General features: G+C 49.2%; 1 protein-coding gene and 1 long non-coding RNA gene across 4 annotated transcripts; one reads left to right on the forward strand and one right to left on the reverse strand.

Moving 5' to 3' along the window:
* Positions 1 to 671: 671 nt before the first annotated feature.
* Positions 672 to 11,856, forward strand: RFLNA (refilin A). Of its 3 annotated transcripts, XM_066199879.1 has the most exons (4): positions 672 to 896; positions 9,616 to 9,725; positions 11,401 to 11,711; positions 11,765 to 11,856. In XM_066199879.1, exons 1-4 carry the CDS (start codon positions 687 to 689, stop codon positions 11,854 to 11,856), a joined length of 723 nt encoding a protein of 240 aa, XP_066055976.1. In that variant the 5' UTR covers positions 672 to 686. The 3 variants fall into 3 exon arrangements, with proteins under 3 accessions (XP_066055976.1, XP_066055977.1, XP_066055978.1); XM_066199880.1 differs by having other exon boundaries at positions 11,401 to 11,835; XM_066199881.1 differs by having other exon boundaries at positions 687 to 878; positions 11,401 to 11,835.
* Positions 11,857 to 12,091: 235 nt separating this feature from the next.
* On the reverse strand, positions 12,092 to 13,780 carry LOC136298844 (uncharacterized). Its single transcript, XR_010723389.1, has 3 exons — positions 13,069 to 13,780; positions 12,715 to 12,882; positions 12,092 to 12,175 (listed from the first exon to the last, which is right to left on the reverse strand). It is a non-coding gene; the product is annotated as an uncharacterized lncRNA (long non-coding RNA).
* Positions 13,781 to 15,986: the final 2,206 nt, after the last annotated feature.

Here is a 15,986-nt window from a genome sequence, read left to right on the forward strand (position 1 = left end):
AAAACTCAGACAGCGGTGAGGGAATGAGCAGAGGGCAGCCACAGCCCACGGGGAGGTGTGCGGGGACACCCCTCTCCCGCCGGCCTGTGCCGGGCCTGCCCCGTCCCCTCAGGAGGGAGAGGGCGGGCGGGCGGTACCCAACGAGCTCCGTGCCTGGGAAGCGCCCGAGAACGCGCGGCCGGGACAGAGCTGGGGGGCCGGGGGAAGGGGAGGGCGCTCCCCGGCTCCCTCCCACCCTCTCCGGATAAATGAGCCGCCGGGAAGCGGCGGGCGGCGCAGGCTGCGGACGAGCGCGGCACATCCCTGTCCCGTCCCGGTCCCGTCCCCGTCCCCCGCCGCGCCCAGCGCTCCCTGCCGGCGGGGCCGCCCCGGGCGCTGCCGCGCGTTCTCGGCCGCGTCCCCCCGGGGCTGGGCGGGGGGATCGGACATCGCTTCCCTTCCCCGGGAACGCCTGAGGGCGGGGGCGGCCGGGCGGGCAGGGCCAGGGCCGGTGGAGGGGAGGCGGCCGGGACACCCCGGTCTGGCTGATGCTGGCGCTGCCCCGCGCAGCACCGGGCTCCGGCAGGCTGGTAGCGGCGGTCGGGACTCAGGACGGGCCCCCCGGGCTCCCTTCCCCTTCCCTCCCTCCGCGGCGGGCGGCGCTGGAGGATTTTCTCCCGCCGCGGCCCCCTCGCTGTCCCCCAGACATGGTAGGTCACCTCCAGCTGCAAGGGATGGACGAGAGCCTGAAGGAGAAGAGCCGGGAAGGCTTGCTGGACAGTCCGGACTCGGGGCTGCCCCCCAGCCCCAGCCCCCCCTTCTACTCCCTGTCGCCCGGTGAGGGCAGAGCAGGGGGCAGCGGCGGTGCGGACCCCCCGGCCCCGGGCCACCGGCGAGAGGCCAAGGACGCCAAAGTGGTAAGAGCCAAACCCGGGCACCGGGCTCTGTCCCCTCCGGGCCCCGCGGGGGAAAGGCCGGCCGGGCCCCGGAGCGGGGGACAGGGACAGGCAGGAGGGCGCCTGTCACCGCTGCCTGGGCACCCCTGCGCTGAGCTCCCCCCGCAGTGCCTCTGGCCGGCCGAGGGCACTCCGGGCTGCCCGGGGCGGCTGCAGTCCGGTGTTGGCAACGCCGCTGCTGTGCCAGGCAGGGCTTGGCCCAGTGCCGGGCAGGGTTTTTGGATACACTCACAGAGTGTTGGCAGTTGGGCTGGGCGAACTCTAATAACGGTGTGGGAGTGAAACCCAAGTCTGAGCCAGGCTCCCCTGCTCACCTTCGGAACAGAAAAGTGTAATTGTTTCTCAGTGACGCTGCTCTGCCTGGTAGGTACAGGTTGGAGCTGCATCCGTCCGGACCGAGGCAGGGGCGTCTGGCTCCCAGCCATCATTACGCCCTGGCATCCCACCATCTGCTTTGCGAGGAGCCACGTTTGCTGGTGCCCGGGCTGAAAGAAAGACAAAAGTGCCCTTTAGCTGGGGCAGGGTAGGGGCTGTGTGTCCGGGGAGTTTCTGCAGAGCAGGGTCTGGGAAGGGCTGTGCGCCGCTGCCCTTTGCTGGAGCGGGGCTTTGTGGCATGAGCCTGTGTGAAAGGTTCGTCCGCAGGCGGCCGAGCGGAGCCGGGGGTGGTGGTTTGTCAGCTCAGACAGCTGGCAGAGCACTGCAGGTCTCGGTCAGCCTGATGCGGTGCCAGTGAAGCGGTAGAATGTGGAGTAGGATTTGGGTAGATTTACGATGACTATTATTTTGCTTTATTTGTTTATTTCTATCCCTGAGCTATAAAACTCGTTTTTAAAACAAAATGTTCAGAGCAATGGTGGTGGAGGTTTTTAAAGGATGATGAAAGTTCTTCCCCGGGGCTCTTTAAAAAATTTTTTTAAACATGTATAAAAGATGTTTGTAGGTGTATTCAACACGGTTAATTGGCTTCTATATGGAATGAAAGCTGCAGCACAGATCTTTCCATGGGAAAAATATATCTACCTATGGTGTAGTGACAATTCAAAGACTTCTTTCCCATGGAGACATTTTGCCATGACTCCTCACACCCTCGTGCACTTTCTCAAGTTCTAAGGGCTTTTGAGAATATTACTGAAAACTGCCTTTTACTCCTGAACATGCCAAAACCTTCCCCATGAACAATGACTCCTCGCAGTGGAGAGGGTGTGAGGTGTTATTATGAAAGTCAAATCTCAAACCTGCTAACACCGCAGTTCCTAGTGTGGAGCCTTACCTGCAGATGCCTGGGCGTGTGTGCCATCTCGATGGGAGTGTTTATGTACAAAGTTACCCACACGCCTCTGATTTGGCAGGATCAGGCTGTTGCTGTGTGTCTGTAAAATAAAATGGGTGAGGAAGGTGGGCAGAGGCTGCTGGACCAAAAAACAGCAAGGGGTGGAGGTGTCTGCAGAACCCTGTAATGGGGATATGACAGCCTCCATGCCAGTCATATGACAGCTGGCCACCACACCATCCAAGAAAGCCTTCAGATATCCAAGAAGAAAGAACATGAGAAAATTTATTTATTTCAGTTCATGGGTTGTTAGATTGAGAGTTTTAGTGCTTGACTTCTACAGGGAAAAAAGTTATTCCTGTTTTCTGTGTCCGGTAAAATTAAGTTTTTCAATTGTTTTGATCATTAATGAACATTTTACACACGTCAGGAAAGCTCACACTGTAGATGTTTCCAAATTCTGTATCACATTGCAAGGGTAACGCTGGGCTCCTGCTTGGAGTATGGGTTCCATACATTTGGAATGTATGGAATTCTGTGCCCTTAGCAGGTACAGAAGGTTGCAGGGATCCAAATGCTGGAACCAGTTGGACTGTATTACTTGGAGTGCTGCTGGGCTCTGCTCTTTAACTCTGTTTGGTTCTTTGCAAAATAATGAAGTAAATAGGAATTTTCATTCTATTTGACTACAGAGAGTTTCACTTCCTCTCATTTCCACCGTGCAAATACTGTACTTGCAGCTGATATTAAAGCAGGAAAAATATGGAGAGCATTGCTCGCTTCATACTTCTAAATTGCAGTGTCTAATTAGCTTTAATTTTGCCATTTTACAAGGGCTTGCAGATCTGTGAGCAGTTATGCAACCCATGAATTTGCTTCTGTTTAAGTCTGTTCCTCTGCTGTTCATCAGAGCATGCAGAATTGGCAAATCAATAATTGCAGCTATTTGCACACCAAGAAATGCCGTTTTTAATCGCCTGTTATATTAGTGTTTGTTTTGCTTGTAAACGTGACAGAGCCAGGAACACAACCTGCACTCTCTGTGTTGGAATACTATAAAACCATATATAAACTCAGTCACCAACAGCCAAGGTTCCAGTATGTACAGTTACAATAAATTGCTGTCAGGTGAAGGAAACAACATTCCAGATCTGAGCGAAGTATTTCATACTATTCTTTGCTGCAGAACTATCAAACCACCGGTCTGAACCCAGTTGCATTCTTCTGCAGTCAGCTATTTTGCCCCAACTTCACAAATATGTTACAAAATTTTTCTGCTTTAGGACAGCCCTTCTAATGCAGACTAAAAGGAGATTGCATGCCCTTATCGAAGACTTTCTCGTGTGTAAAATCTGTGCTCTCTCTGCTCTGTGTTATTAACTGTGACTCTGAAAAAGTAAACTCTCTGCTATTTAATAAGCGCAACTTTGTTTCAAAGACAATGCACCATTTATTCACATTTAACCAGCCAATTTGGGAACAGCTTTGGGATCCAAGAAAATATGAAAGGCAATTTAGGGCCAGAGTCATAAATACCACAAGTTCAACACCATTTAGGGACTTTTTTTTTTTCCTTCATTTTACTTGTAGTGCAGGATAAATTGGCTTTTATTTCTTCAAATAAAGTCCATGTAGGGAATTTGTCAAGTGTTTTGTGCTTAAGTGCAAATATCCTAAGGAAAATAGAAGGTGACTTTTACCTAGTTCTGTCTTTTAAATCTGAAACGTTATTAAATTTATTCTTATGACTTGTGTTACTGAATTCTCTAGACTGTGTCTGTAAAGCTGGGTCAAGAGGAACAGAGGTACAACAAAATAAATCCCTAATAATATGCACAAAGAAGCAGTTGCTGAAAGCGTGGGGGATGAAATGACTTCAAAGTACCCCTATCTGCTTAGAGTTTTCCCTGTTGTTCTTGCCCTGGGATACAGATTTAGTCTAGAAGAGCTGCTTGTGGACTGTGCTGAAATAAGTGCTTTGCGTTCATCTCACAACTGCTAATGGATATCAGGGGACATCAAGCTCACATTCATCTGCAGGACTATCCTTTGTGCCTTCTTGAACCAGCAAATTTTGTGTTCCATGCCAACAGTGAAAGGAGCTTTTGCCACTGCAGTGAGTTCCTTTTAATTTGTAAGACTTAAGTATTTGTGCACTCAACCTGCCCCAGTGAGCCCTGACTTCTGTAGGACTGCATCCCCATGAATCAGCTGTAGGCATGTAGGGAATTTCTACTTACATTCAGCAGCAAGAATGATTCAGAATCACTCCTGGGTGGTGGGAGGAGATTCCAGCTTCATCTCAAGTATGGAGAAGGAGACCTTGCCCCTTGGGACAGCCTTCACAGACAAAAACGGGGTCCCAACGACGTGGTCCAAGTCAGCATTTGTGCCAACCCTGTTGGATTAATGGCTCATATTAAAAACACCCCCAAAAACCCAGAACATCTCTTCCTGACATGCAGCATTTTGAAGACCCTTTGGGTCACAGAGCCAGCATCTTGTCGTGCACTGAAAGTGCGTCAGAAATGGGGCAGTGTTTTATAGGAACTGGGTCAGGAACATGGCCATCAAAGACTCCATACATACTTTTCACACCTGCCAACACCTACAGTGAAAGCACACGCGAGAGGGAGGCCCAGCAGCCCGACCTGAGGCAGCCTGCAGCCCACACACCAGGCAGGGGATGTGACTCCCAAGGCCGTGTGGGTCCCAGCAGCTCTGGGCAAGCCCCAGGCTGGTGCAGGGAGCAAGGCACCCATCTGGCACCGCAGCAGGGTTTGCCTCAGGGCTTGTTGGCAGCCTGGCATCCTGACCCACTTCTGAGCCACTCCCACGGGGCTGGATCCTGCAGGAATTTCCCCAGCTTCAGTTCCACACCTGTGGAGCTCTCCTCCTCTCGTGGCAAAGGCTAATCTCACCTGACTGTTCCCTGTCCCTCAGCCCCATTCAGCTCTGGATATGCACCCACTCCTCTTCCTCCTTGGTGAAGGACAGGAAATGGCTCTGGGCCTCACCTGGTCTGAAAGACATCCCTTCTGGGCAGATCAGGGAAATACCAGGCATCAGGATCTCATCATCTGCTCTGAAAAGTGTGGCTCTGATGAAAGACATTGAGGGTGATGTTTTCTAGCTTTTGAATTTCCATTGCGTCCCCATGTAACCCTGTGGACAATAAGCAAAGCAGCACACGTTTCCCACTTGAAATAAAAGAGGGAGATAAGCAGGAAGGATGTAATTCTTTGAAATAATAAAGCCCTGCTTTCTACCTGAGGTTTGCATTTACTGTTATCACCTCCCAATATAATCTCATCCGGCTCTACTATAAATTACTCGTAATGTGCAATACGTGCAGATATTGGGAAAATAAATGGTCTGTTAAACAAATATTGCTTATCTTCTGGAGCGGAGAATGTAGATGTGTGTCAAGTAACTCAGCCAGATCTTTCATTATAGCTGTAAATAACAGCTGAGTAAAGTGACATTTTCATGGACCTGACATGTTACCATAGTGGGAAAATGTGGTGAGAGATTTGCTTATGCCCTAGCTAAGTTAGGAGCTGGGAATTTGGGAAGCTGTATCCTGTTTGTAGCCCTGACACTTGGAAAGCTGTTTCCCCTTACAGTCCCTAGAGATCTAATGCCACATCTTAGTGCCTTCCATATAATGACCATAGCAAAAGGAGTCGGTCAGTTCTGGTTCCTTGTGCTCTCTGGGGAAAGCTTTTGGGGGGTTTGTTTATTTCAGGTCACGTTAATTTCCTTTCCTTTTTCTTGCTTTGCTGCCTGGAATTTGGCAGCTAAAGAACAGTCAATGCTGTCATTGAGCTGTAGATTGAATTCTGTTCAGCAACCAATTTTATCTGTGTTTATCTATCTGCTACTAGCAAAAAAAGCAGAGTTTAGCTGCCCAGGCCCTTACATGCCTGAAAGGCATCAGAGTTAAGGCAGAGGGAAAAATGCAGCCAAACAAGAAAGCTCTTCAGCTTTTTAATAATCTTGTAACTCTTTGCTGGTTGACACAAATTATATACTGGAAAAGAAATAAAAATAATAGCTCATTTACTGCCTGATATTCACCTTGGATCAAGTTGTAAACATGGGAGTAACTTTTTTGATATCTTGGTATCTTTCATTTTGTCTTCTCAACCTTCCTTGCCTACCAGACTCCTTCTGTCTTTAAAGATGACAGGGTGGTGGTGTTTTTGGGAAGCTGCATCTGGTAAGTACCAGCACAGCTCCAGTTACTGGGGACAGATGAATCCGGTCCCCACTGCAGCGTTCCAGCACGGCAACCCTTGGATAGACAGACCTGGACTATGGATCACTCGTGGACAGCCTGGTCTAAAGTGACGTGGGCTTCTCCTCTTCACCATCAGTGACCCCTGGGAGTGTGCAGCAAGCTCTGCTCCCGGCCAGCCTATCCATAGTGCAGGATAATACAGAAACCTGCCTTATTTGTGGAGTGTCTGGAGATCACCAAGTGATTTCTAGAAACGAGCCAGGGATCCTGATTTTCTCAAGGGAGCTCAGCAGTCCAGTGCTCCTCTTTAAACCATTCCTGTGCAGAAGGAAAAAGAATTGAGTCAGTATTTTTTTGACAGGCAGAACATTTTTGTTTTCTTTTTTTTTTTTTTTTTTCCTTAAAGCAGATTGGAAGGAGTTGGTGTCAAACTCTTGCCAAAAAGCCAGCTTTTGACATGTGCCAAGCATATAACATTTCAGCCCCAAAGACAAATCTTTTGGAAAGATCATATCCCCTGTTCCTTGCTTCCCAGCTCCAGGTGACTTTGCCGGAGTCGACATTTCAGAATACCACTGGAGGGAAAATAAAATGTCACCTGAAGTGCCTTTCCGTGGCTGCTGTGTGAAACCTGTGGTTGCTGTTTAGTGACCCCTTCACGCTGTGCAAGCAAATCAGTTGCTGTTTGGTGAGCAGCCTGCAGGGTCTTAGAGATCTCTATTTTTAGGCCAAGCTTTGTAAGTTACTTACATCTTCCATGTGCAGACTTCCAGGTTACTTCAAGGTTTCTGACCTGCAGCAGCTCACAGAAGAGAGGTCTGAGTCTGTAATGGTCACAACAGGCAGTAGAAGTCCTGGCTTTGGCCTGCCAGTGTCCACAATTGTTCCAGATTTCTAAACTAAGCCAAGCCTGCAGGTCTGAAGTTGGTGCTCATCTACAGCCCATGAAATGCCTTTTTGCCATGCTTCCCTGCCCAGAGCAAGGTTAACTGTAACCCCCAGTGGAAATAGTCTCATCACCGCCCCATCCAGAGCTAACCTGGGGAGCACTTAATCCTGCTCTCACCGAGTTCAGCGGCAAATTTCTGACTCTGATTGATGTCAGTCAGGCATGCCGGCAGCTCCATTTCTCGGTGCACACTGGTGGTGTTCCTGCAGCGTGTTCTTGTTTCCTGTTCCCTGCTGTGGGACTTGTGCTTTCCACAGACGGCGATTGCTGCTGTGCCCACGCTCTGACCGAGCAGCACCCCCGGAGCTCAGTGGGCTGAGGAGGCTTTTCCCATCCACACTCTCAGGGCCAGATGCCCCAGCAATGTTCCTGCTAAGCCACAGGAAAGACTTGGTAACATCTCCCGCGTCCTGGGGATGTTTGGAGCACACTTAGTGTCAGCATTTGTTAGCAAGAAGTGTGAAGGCTCGTTTGCCTAGAAGCATTTCTTTGAAACAGCTTCTTTAAAGGAGGGACACGTATCCCCAGCCTTGCTTCCTTCACCAGTTCAAGCACTCTGCATCCCTCTGCAGGTGAACCCCCCAAGGGCGGCCTGCCTGCTGTTCACAAAGCGCATGAGCATGGGCAAGTGGTGTTTGACTCCTGCACCCAAATGAACCTCTTCTTATGTACAAAATGTCTTTAGAAAGAGCTCTGGCCAAGTGCAGACTGTTATAAGCTGGACATCTGCACCCTTGTGAACTGAGGCTTGTCTGATGTAAACAATTCACATTTCAGAAGCAAAGAGCTTTATTTATGACCAGAAAGGCTGCCCTTGCCCTCCCCTGTCAAGAGTGTTGAAAGCAATTCAGGAATGAACTTTGCCTTTTGGCCAGTGTTTGCTACGGAGGGTGAACATATATTTTTTTTTTTCTTTTTTCCCCCTCATAACTATGCAGATAGTGTTCTGTTTTGACAATGGAACAGAAATAATCAAAAAGAGGGGTTGGCCATTTTACTTTATAATACAACTTTACGCAGTTGTAAAGTGCAGGGATATTTCAGCATGAAAAAAAGAAACAGCTTTGTGGCTTTGGGACGCAGAATTGGAGGGCTTGGCAAATTCAGATGGAGCAGTGACATTTTTTGCCTTAGCCTGAGGCAAAAGGCCCAAACCAGTAGAGGAAAGCAGACCTCAGCTAGCCATCTACAGAGCCTGCACAGAGCCTGCCAGCCATCTCCTTTAAAGAGATCCTGTGTCCCTGTGAGTCATAAATATCTGCTGACAGAAAAGTAGGGGCAGAGACTGAAACCTGCAGTGACATTTTTCCAGGAGGGCAGGATTAGGCTGAATTAGCTGCTGGGTTTGGTCCAGGCACCAGACACTGGATCCCCATATGTGGGAACTGGTGTTTAGGAGCACTCCAGTAGAGAGAAGTGGGATTACTCATTTCTGTGGTGGGCAGCGGAGCCTAGGCTGGTCTGTGACAGTTTGTCAGAGTAAGTTCACGATGCAGTGAGTCTTAAAAATCCAGTTTTTGGTGTAATGAATTGGAGCTTCTCCATTCATTATATAGAGTCCTGGAATGCAACTGGCTGCCTGCATTGCAGAGGCCACAAGGTGCCCCAGTGTCTCACCCCACCCTCAGTTTTATGGTTAACAAGAGTGTCCTTTGGAGCACAAGAGCCATTTTTGGCACGGAGGCTTCGGGAACAGCAAGTCTCCCACTTCCTCTGCTGGACTGTTGCAAGGGATACACAATTTTATGTACATATTTGTATGTGTATCTATAAAAATACATATACGTGTCTCACTTCAGTAGACCTACATGCTTCAAGTCAGCAGCCTTAGGCCCTATTGCTGTGTTAGGGTCAGACATGGAGCACTCCTCCATGCTGACACATTTTGAGTGTTTCTAAGACTTGTTAATTCCTAGCAGTAAAGGCAATTATCAGGGCTAAAGAAAACTCAAAAACAGTTGCAATTCCTGTGAGAAACAAGAAAGGAAGAAGGAAAGGCAGGGTTAAATTTCAACAAACAGATACTGCAGCATGAAGTGACAGAGATGTGGGCACAGTCACGTACCTGGGGGTTGTGCTGGGGCAGAGGGAGGTGTTGGTAGGTGAGGACAGTCCAGGTGTTGTGTTAGGCTCCTCAGCTGCCAGCCGCAGCAAGTTATGAACTGTGCCAACCCCATCTGTTGTGTCCCAACACTTGCTGTGCTCTCCTTCCCTGCAGATGCCTTATCTCCTCCTGAACCCGTCCATGCCAGAGATAAGGCCTCGAATGTACCCGGTGTTTTTTGGAGAAAGCATTGAGGTCAACCCTGAGCCCGTGCAGGAAATCAGGTACAGATGGGATGGGGTGGGTAGATGGGGATCTCTGTCTTTTTTCTGGTGCTTCTGCCAAAAATCAAAATGTGTTTACAAATGGGAGTCATGGATATTTTGATGGAAAGGGAAGGACAGGTGGGAGGGTAATTTTCCTGAATTAAAGCCACTGACAGCAGCACAGGCAGAGGGGAGGAGGTAAGAACTGGAGGGAGGTTTTAACAGAAGGCGGCTTTCCTTCCAAGGCCAGCTAAAATCCAAGGCTGTGAGAGAAAACCGTTACCATCTGTGGGCTTGATGGCCTCCACTAAGTAATCTGATGGTCTTCATACTGTTCCCAGATGACTTGTATCTTCAGAAGAAGCAACACCCTTCTAATTGGCACCTGTTTTTGTTCGCTCTTGCCGCAGAGAAACCAACATTAGACAGCCCACAGAGACTGAATGAGCTCCTCCATGTGAGGAGATGGTGTCTCAAGCCAGTGGTGGAGATGTTCTGCCCTCCTGTGGGGCTGGTGCTGCGGCCGATGGATAAATGCCGGTCTCTGCTCTTTTGCTGATGTGGAATGTACCCTGCAAAGAGCATGGAGCACTTACAGCTTGGGGCAGGGACAGTGGGAGGACTGTAAACCCCCTCAACCTATGCAAAAGTCTCTCTGGAAGGGCACCCCAGTAAATCTCTGCTGGCTGAGGAACTGCCAGCGGGCATGTTTTTATGGTGATTACAGCGGAGTCTTGTTTTATGTGTGCTGAATGACTTGCTTACACCCTAGCTGTGCAAAATACATTACAGCAGCTCAGATTACACGCGGTGCACAATCAGTCAGCCCCCCCTCTGGGTGGAGGTAATGACAAGCACACACCCAGCTTTTAATCTTTTTTACGTGGAGCTGCACATTCCTTGGCTGCTGATTGCTGGAGGAGCGTTTGGGGAGTGGGGAAAACCAGTGGAAGTCCTGCTGCTCACCATGGCTAGGGATTCCAGCAAAAAGCCCTTTTTCTGGCCTAGTGTCTGCACATCCTTTCTGGATGGCTGCAGAAAAAAGGCAGGGCTGTGACATCCTACCTTTTGTGGTTCTTCATCTGTTGGCAGCTCAGGTGGCCAGTTCCTTTGAGACCAGTGGCTTGGGTGTTGGGCAGCCATAGCACACAATATCCCTTTGCTTTACCTGCTCTTTCAGCATTGCTTGGATTGTTTGTAGGATCCAACAAGTAACCTCACCCCTCATCTCCCAGAACTCAGATTTCAGCTGGTTTGGGCATTTTTGTGCAATGATGGCAAGGAGATATATAAAAAAGGACAAACCTTGACAGCTCAACAGGTCCATTACAGGGTGCTTGTCTGCCTCCAGTGTAGCTCTCAGGGCTGAGCTGAGGCCTCAGTGGGACCCACGGAGAAAACCAGAGGAAGAAGAGCGTTGCTTGAAGCCTGTGCAGCCAGGTGTTTTCTGCCCTGGTGTGACCGCATTGCAGAAATGCAGAGATGGATTCACAGCAAGGTGGGGTTCCAGCACGATTCCCCAGCAGGACAGAGTCCTCTTGGCTTTGGGTGGTAGAGTTGGCGTCCGCCCCAGTGTCTGTGCACTAAGAGGTTGGCAAATACTGCCAGCTTCGAAGGGTTAGAGAAGAGTCCTGCCTGTCTTGCCTCCTTTGCTGCCTGGGCTGTGCTGCTGATCCCTTGCTGTCCTCTGTAGGTGCAATTCCGAGGTGAAGTACGACTCGGAGAAGCACTACCGCGATGACATCTTCTACGGCCCCATCCCCACCGTCACCACCTACAGCGAGACCATCATCGCCGCTCCCAACTGCACCTGGCGGAACTACAAGTCCCAGCTGATCTTCGAGCCCCGCCAGAAGCCGGTGAGGTTTCAGAGCACCACCATCATTTTCCCCAAGCGTGCCAAGAACATTTACCGGACCACCCTCAACTACAGCTTGGGTTGTGCCAAGCGCTGGTTCGCTTCCAGCGTGCAGCTGGAACTCTGCGAGGAAACCGGCCCGTGCGTCATGTACGGCGAGACCCTCTGATCCGCCCCGCCGGGGCTCTGGCTGGGCCTTGCTCGGTGGCAGCTGAATATTCATGGCTGGAGAACAGCTCTCGGAGGCTGAACTGGCTGGGAGGAGGCTTGCAGGGCACAGGATGGTTTTGATCAGTGAGAGGCTGGCTTGTATTTTGCGACGTTCCTGACATTCATGATCTGGATTTTATTTTTTGGGTTTTTTCTTTTTTTTTTTTTTTTTTCCCCTGAGCATATCTATTTTTGGCTTGTGTTTAGATGAAATCAAGATGACAAAGGACCCTGTTACCCGTAGCAGAATGATGCCTTACGAGCTCTGTAGGTCTTGTCTAGCACATAGGTGAGAGTCACTGTAAGCTTCAGAGCTATTTTGGTCTCTGCAAAGGGAAGACCAACTGCAGAGTCAGCGTCTGGTCAGCCCAGCACACACCAGGCCAGATCTCTTTCAGATCTGAAATGCAGAGGAGGTGGTTATTTGTACCGGTGCATCACAGCTTGCTCCAACAGCTCATCTGAGTGAGAGCTGCCCTATTACAGCACCGCAGTCACCCCACTTCCTGAGAGGAGTGGAGACTGTCACCCCAAGAAAAAGAGGATTTAAACAGGTCCCCCAGCTCTTGCTAGCAGCTGGATGTTTGTGTACCATAGCAAGGCACAGCACAGCCAGGAGATGGGAGAAAGGCCTGCTCTGATGCACAGACACATCTTCTGTGAGCCCAGCCAGGAGTAAGTGGGGAGACTGAGGCAGATGAACAGCTGAAGGGCTAGTTTCTAAAAGTGACTGAGAGATTTAGGAGCCCTGTGCCTTTTTATCAAAAGTATTGTCAGATGAAGTGTGCTGTGCTGTTCACTGCCTCTAACACCTAATTTAAGGGATCTGTATGCACTTGCAGCCCTTCTGAGTTTCCAGGTGTGGCTGTATTGCAGAGAGGAGTGTAGAGCGGGAAGATGCTCCCTGGCTTCTTTGAAGCCAGGGCAGGGTTAACTCACCCTCTCCATAGTTTCCATATTTGTGGCATGGGCAGCTTTTCTGCCTGTAGAGGAGCAGCCAGACTTTGTAGAGTTTGAAGGATTGAAGAGCCCAAATCCATCCAGATTTTCCTTAATCAGCCAGGCTGTAGCACTAAAACCAGGGACTTCCAAACTGCTGAACTGTCTCTGCAAAAGGACCAAGAAACAGTGAGCAGGAGTCAGTGCAGCCGTCCTAAGGTAAAACATTCCCTACTCATGAATCCCATCTGGTATATCTTCACTTTGGTCTCTTGCTGAAACTCTGCAAGAGCCTGGATTCCCACAAACATAAAACTTTTGAAAATAGCACGGAATTGTCTCCAAAAATCTTACCAAGAATTTTTGCATGCTGCTCAGACTTAGAAATAACCACACAGCTCCGGAAATTAATTTCCAGCTTTCTCTCTTCTAAACTTTCCATTTTGTTCCTGACTTGCTGTGAGCCTGATGGAGTTATTTCAGAACACAGCTGAGCAGCCAAGTCAGAAAGCCTATTAACAATGTCAACAAGACGTAGCTGATTGCCCAGAAGAGTTGACGCACAAACCCACTGAGATTAAAAAAAAAAAGTCTGAAAAACTTGAAAAAATAATAAAATTAGTGACACAAAAAGATACTTTTTCCATCAGTTTCAAAGAGCAGTTGGTAAATGTGACCAGAACTGTGACCTTTATGAAACAGAGTCCTCTTGTTTAAAATGTAGCACAGTTTTTCCACCAGAGGTAAATATAAAGTCTTTAAATCCAAACTTCAATCCTGACAGCTGAAGCATCATTAGTGCTGAAAGATGTGTGTTATGGCAGTGCTGAACTCTGCCTCTCCACTGGGAGTTAGGACTTGGTAGGAAGAAACCTCTCAAAGGATTTCCGAGGCTTCCACCTACTGTTGAATTCTTTACAGCAACACAAACAAGGATTATATTTGTTATTGGTCAGATTCTGCTGTCACTGTCTGTCAGCATCAAAGCCTGGAAAAGCAGCATCTGCCTCCAAAGGGATTATTATGCCTGAAGCAGCCCTTCTCCCCAGGGCTCCAGCCAACAGGAGAGCTGGCTTAGGCGGCAGGGAGTTGGCGCTTGGATGAACGCAGCCCCAGTGCGGTGAGGTTGGTGATGTGCTTACTTGCTAGTTCATCTTGAGGTCTGTCCTGCTGGCCACAGGCTGCTGAGCAAGCTTTGGGAGCAGGGGAAGTACCCCTCTGCCTTCCTGGGGACACAGGGAGGCTCTGGAGGGCTCAGTGCCTGCGTCCCTGAGAGTCTGTGCCAAGGGGCAGGTTTCCAAGCTGACAGCAGTGTAATGCAGGTCCAAAAGCAAGGCCAGTACTCACACCCAGGAGATCCCTGCACGACGACAGACAGAGTGGACTGATGGAGACAGGCTGGCTTTCAGAGCTGAGGGGATGCCAGACTCTCCCTATCCTGACCACACATCAGGCTTTGCTCTTTTTTAACAGCTGGATTATTCCCCTGCTTCGAGCACAAAGCTGCTGTTCTTGATCATGCTGGTCTTTGAGCAGGACAGGTTTTCCCCAGAAAAATCCCGTTCATCATAACTGGCTGCAGGTTTCTTCCCATCTCTGTCCACTTTCGGTTCTGTTTCCTAAATATCAGCTGCAACCATAAAAGAGAATTCAAGGCAAGCCCAAAAAACCTAGTGTGCAAATACAAATCCAGCAGAGAGGCTGAACCTCAACCTGGACTTTCACCACACAGGGAGAGGGGCTGCTGAGGCAAAGTCTCGCAGGTGGATGTGACCCCCAGGAGGGTGCAGTGGAGGGCTGCATCCTTGGCACTGCAGGGTCCCACACACCCAGCCCAGGCCTCTTTGAAGCTTCATGCTTTGTTTTCTCTGCAAATACACTAGAAGTGACCTAACACGCTCCTGCTCCTTTGAGTTTAAGCAGCTTTTCTGGTCTTTCCATGTTAGGGAAAAAAGAAGATAGAAAGCAGCTTGGCTTTGTAGGCTGCTGAACACGTTTTGGGCTGCGTAGCCATGGTGGCTATGGTGGGACTGTCACCCTGGACCACATCCAAACTGGGACATTGCCAAGTGCCTGAGATCTGGAGAAATTTTTGAGAAATCCCTTCATATGTGGTATCTCCCAAGGGCCCATCACAAGCTGCTTTTCCTCTCAGCAGAAGCTGACATTGGAAAGGGGCTTCGTTTTTTCTGAGGTGAAGGAAACCACAGAGGGTCAAGACTTCACCCTTGCCTCGGCACACATCCCAACCTGCCTGTCCACTCTCTGTCCCTGCTGCTCCCATCCCTGTGGCTGGGTTAGGCAGTGGTAGAAAAGCCAAAGTTCAGCTCACTCATGGCTGGGAGAAATGATGGCTTTTTTTTTGTTTTGCTTAAACACCAGAAACCGAATTGTGTTTTTGTGTTGCCAATGAAGAATCACCCTGGGCAGCCAAAAAGTGCCTCGTGCCACACCTGTAGTGTATTTGACCATCTAAAAGGAACAATTAGTCCCACTGTGGAGGTGCTTTTCTTGTAAATGGAGTGTTGTTAATCTCAGCCAACAGATCTTTGTTCCTGTATATCGTCTGAAGATACACAAATGATAAATTTAGACCATGAAAAGGTGAGTTTCCTTGAACGGCTGGGACTGTGGCTACGCTATTTCTCCCCAGGCTCCTGATGTGCATGCATGTTGCCCACAGCTCTGCCAGCCTGATGGATAAAGTCAGACACTGCCTTTATCTTTTTTTGACGGGGGGAAGATTGTTTTTTTCAGTATGGAAAGTCCCTATCTCAAAGGTGGGGGGTCTTTCTCCCCTTCATCCCTATGATCCTTTTGCCCTGGAATGCAACAGAGCATGCTCACGTCTGGTCTGCCAGCATTGCTGTCATTGCATTTGGGGCCATAAAGATGAAACCCTAACCAAATATTAAACTTTCAGAAGCTGTGGAATACGTTGCACAAACCGCAGAGAACAACTTTGACCAAAAGTTTACTGCTTATCTTTGTTTATTGCCTTTTTTTTTTTTTTTTCCTTCCTAAGCCAGCTTTACTTTCCTCAATGTGAAATACAGACAGATTTGCACCCTGGGTGCACGCTTTCTGGGACTGATGAAATGGTGTTTGGGTGTTGATAGCAGTGTTTGAGTGAGCTGCTGGTCAGAGAAGTGAATGCTATTTACTATTTATGTTGAGTGTGTCTTTTAAAAAAATGGGAGAGGTCACCAGAAGGCTAATGAGCAAAAAAGACTTTGTAGAGCAAACTGAAGACTAAAGACTGCAGTGAGTCT

This window comes from Chamaea fasciata, unplaced genomic scaffold (assembly GCF_029207755.1).
Source record: "Chamaea fasciata isolate MVZ Bird 193981 ecotype frontalis unplaced genomic scaffold, bChaFas1.0.hap1 SCAF_18, whole genome shotgun sequence".
NCBI classification, from domain to species: domain Eukaryota; kingdom Metazoa; phylum Chordata; class Aves; order Passeriformes; family Sylviidae; genus Chamaea; species Chamaea fasciata.

Bases quoted from the DNA above. Each gene is read 5' to 3' on its own strand.
- RFLNA (XM_066199879.1), top strand. From the start codon at position 687: ATGGTAGGTCACCTCCAGCTGCAAGGGATGGACGAGAGCCTGAAGGAG. The intron at 897-9,615 runs GTAAGAGCCAAA...CCTTCCCTGCAG, and splicing joins AGGCCAAGGACGCCAAAGTG to ATGCCTTATCTCCTCCTGAA. The intron at 9,726-11,400 runs GTACAGATGGGA...TGTCCTCTGTAG, and splicing joins GAGCCCGTGCAGGAAATCAG to GTGCAATTCCGAGGTGAAGT.